General features: G+C 30.3%; 1 protein-coding gene across 1 annotated transcript; it reads right to left on the bottom strand.

Moving 5' to 3' along the window:
* Positions 1-511: 511 nt before the first annotated feature.
* LOC135926796 (uncharacterized) lies at positions 512-919 on the bottom strand. Its single transcript, XM_065462727.1, has one exon. The coding sequence runs from the start codon at positions 917-919 to the stop codon at positions 512-514; it is 408 nt and encodes a 135-aa protein (XP_065318799.1).
* Between the last annotated feature and the right edge of the window lie 2,126 nt (positions 920-3,045).

The raw sequence follows: 3,045 nt of genomic DNA on the forward strand, positions 1-3,045 counted from the left end.
TTCCCACTTGTTATTTACCCCAAATGCTTCTGCCACCTGCTCCTCTCTTATTGTCAATGTCATATTAAATTGCTGTCCAGCACTCTCCTCAATTTTTGAACCTTCAGCCTTGGCGCAAACTTTTATTTAGTGATCGTGGCGCCTTTAAAAATGAGACCTCTATTTCTACCTCCTTTCACATTTTTTAATATGCTCTTCACCCTGCTAACAAATAGTCCACAGCAATTTTAGCGCTAACCAACTTGTAAGTAACCAGCTTTTTTGATTCCTTCTTAAACATGGTATTACAAACAATCATATCCATAGCATCACCAAAATCCAAAATTCTCTCCCCTTCTGGATTTCTCGTGCTATAACAATAACCTCCACGTACTTCCTCATAACCCTCACTATTCGCTCCCACATGTTCATTCAGATCACAGGCCAGGATAATCCCCTCTTCATTTGCTAGTCTCAATGTCACCTACAGACTGTCCCAAAATGTATCTTTCTCTTCTTAAATTCTTTCAACCTAAGGGACATATGCCGTGATAATATTGCATAACCTTCTACCAAAGATTATATTGATAATCATTATCTGGTTATCTAGTCTCCTAACTTCGATTACTTTGTCCACCCATTTCTCAGCAACAAATACCCCAACACCAGCAATATCATCATTACTTACTTGCAAGAATAATTTATACTTTTCATTTGTCCTGCTAATTCTTGCGGCATAACCTTTCCATCTGGTTTCTCGTATGCAACCAACATCTATATGCCTTCTATGCAGTACATCCATTATTACTCCCACTCTCCCCGCTATCATCCCTTCATTCCTGTAACTCTTAATCCAGCAGGTTTCTCTATTTACTATCAGGTCGTTTATGGCCGTTATATGTTTCGTTTCCGCGAATCGTGGTTCCACCAGGTTTCCCATTCTTTTTTTCTCGAAGGAGGACGAGGAGACCCATGCTTAGTTGTAATCATTAGGGATCTTGGAGCAAGGCTTTTTACAATAGGATACCATTCCTGACATCAACCTCTTTAGGTGGTTTTTATACCCTGTAGAGGAGACTGTGATCCTATTCTAGACCCAGACCGGAAACTTTTTAAACCTTCATTAGCCGCCAAAAGACGTTGCCATCCCCCCGCCTCGATTAGGTTGAAGGTAGAATTTTGAAGAGATAGAGCATATATAAGCAATGTACTTGCAACGGAAAATATACTTATTATCCAACAATTTCTAATCAGTACTAGCAGCATTTACATGACAAAAATTTACTGAAGACAGACCCCCTTCCCTCTAGCTACCCCTACCCTTCAAATCGTGGCCATGGTATAACAACCCTATGATAATAATAAATAAAAATCTTCTAATGAGCTACCATTTTAACCTCCCAGCAAAATTCTAATTAAATCTCTTTCAGTCTTTATGATATAGACAAGAAATACCGAATAAACATTTGTTAGTGATAATCAACTAGTATTATACTAACAGTAATATAAAAATTATAAATTCAAACTGTACTAAAATGTTATCAATGAATTGAATATTTAAAATTTAATTAATTATTAAAAATTGTTATAAAAATCGATATAAAAATCTATAAATAATTGAGAATTTATTTAATCAGATTAATCTTTAAATAAATATTGTTTACCCTTCTAAAAATTGGAGACAAATTGCCCCTCTGTCTCTAAGTACTAGATAAACTGTAAGCGGTCGTGCACAAAATTAAATTCGAAAACTTGCAAGATTTTTTTAAAATTTTACTTTAGAAAAATTAGGGACCTCATAAGAATTCTGGGGCTTCTACAAACCCAATAACCTTACATCAATTACGACTTTTTAATAAGCAACTTGTACCCAATCTTACTTTGACTTTAGAGAATAGTTAAAGAATGTTTGGGTTACCAAACAGCCTTTATTGAGGAAAAATAAATTATAACAAACTTATAATAAAAATATATAAAAAAATGATTATACAGTTTAATTAGAAGAGTTTGATTGTTTCGAATGATTCTCATGAAGATTGATACGTTTTGTTAAACATATTTTATAATAAAATTTTTATTTTTTTTTAAATATTTTATTTTGATATAGTTTATATAGTATATCTTATTTTGTAAATTGAAATCGTTTTTTAAAAAAATTGAAAAACAAATTTGACCGAATTGTATTTGACCGGTCAAATACCTAACCATGTTGTAAATATCTGTAGATGTTAGACATAACATAACTTTAAAATATAAATATCAAATCATTTATAACGCGAGTTTTATTTTAATTTAGAAAGATATTATTTTATCGGGATCGCATTCCAGCATCCATAGAGTTTACCTACCCTGTGAATTTCACACAATTTTGCCATGAATCTTTACTTTATTCTTATTTTATATATAGATTTATTATATAAATGATAAAATAAAAATTTATTGTAATTGTCTGAAATTTACAAAGTAACTTTACTATACTTTGTACATACTGGAATACGATCCCGGTAAAATCAGATCTTTCAAAATTATAAAACGCGCTATAAATGGCTTATTTTGTAATTTACTAAAATCTCAAGACAATGAAGTATAAACCTTGATTTTGGCACTAATCAACTATGCAAAATGACAAAGAAAATTAGAGAAAAGTCCGCAAAATGATGGAAAATAACGCAAATAAGATCGTAAAATAAAAGAAAAGTTCCTAAAATGACCCAAAAAATACGAAAAATTTAAGAAAAGTAGGCAACTTGATTTTATATTATTTAATTCATTCTAATATATCAATTTAAGGACTTTTTATTAGTTTTTTTTTAAATATCAATTTGAGCTTTTCTATTTTTTTTATTTTTACTCCTTTGGCAAGCTTTATTTTATTTTTTATCCATCTTGAAAATTAAAAAAATTCAAAAAATTAGTTAAAAGGAAAAGAAATCGAATAAAATTTCTAAAAATATGAGTAAAATAAAGAAAACCTAAAAAAATGAATTAAAAAATTTAAGATAAGAAAAAAAGGTATTCAAATATCTAGATGATTTGAAAGAAAATTGAAAAGCTAAAAAATGAGGT

The sequence above is a fragment of the Gordionus sp. m RMFG-2023 genome, chromosome 3, assembly GCF_954871325.1.
Source record: "Gordionus sp. m RMFG-2023 chromosome 3, tfGorSpeb1-WG-v2, whole genome shotgun sequence".
Classification (NCBI taxonomy): Eukaryota; Metazoa; Nematomorpha; class Gordioida; order Chordodea; family Parachordodidae; genus Gordionus; species Gordionus sp. m RMFG-2023.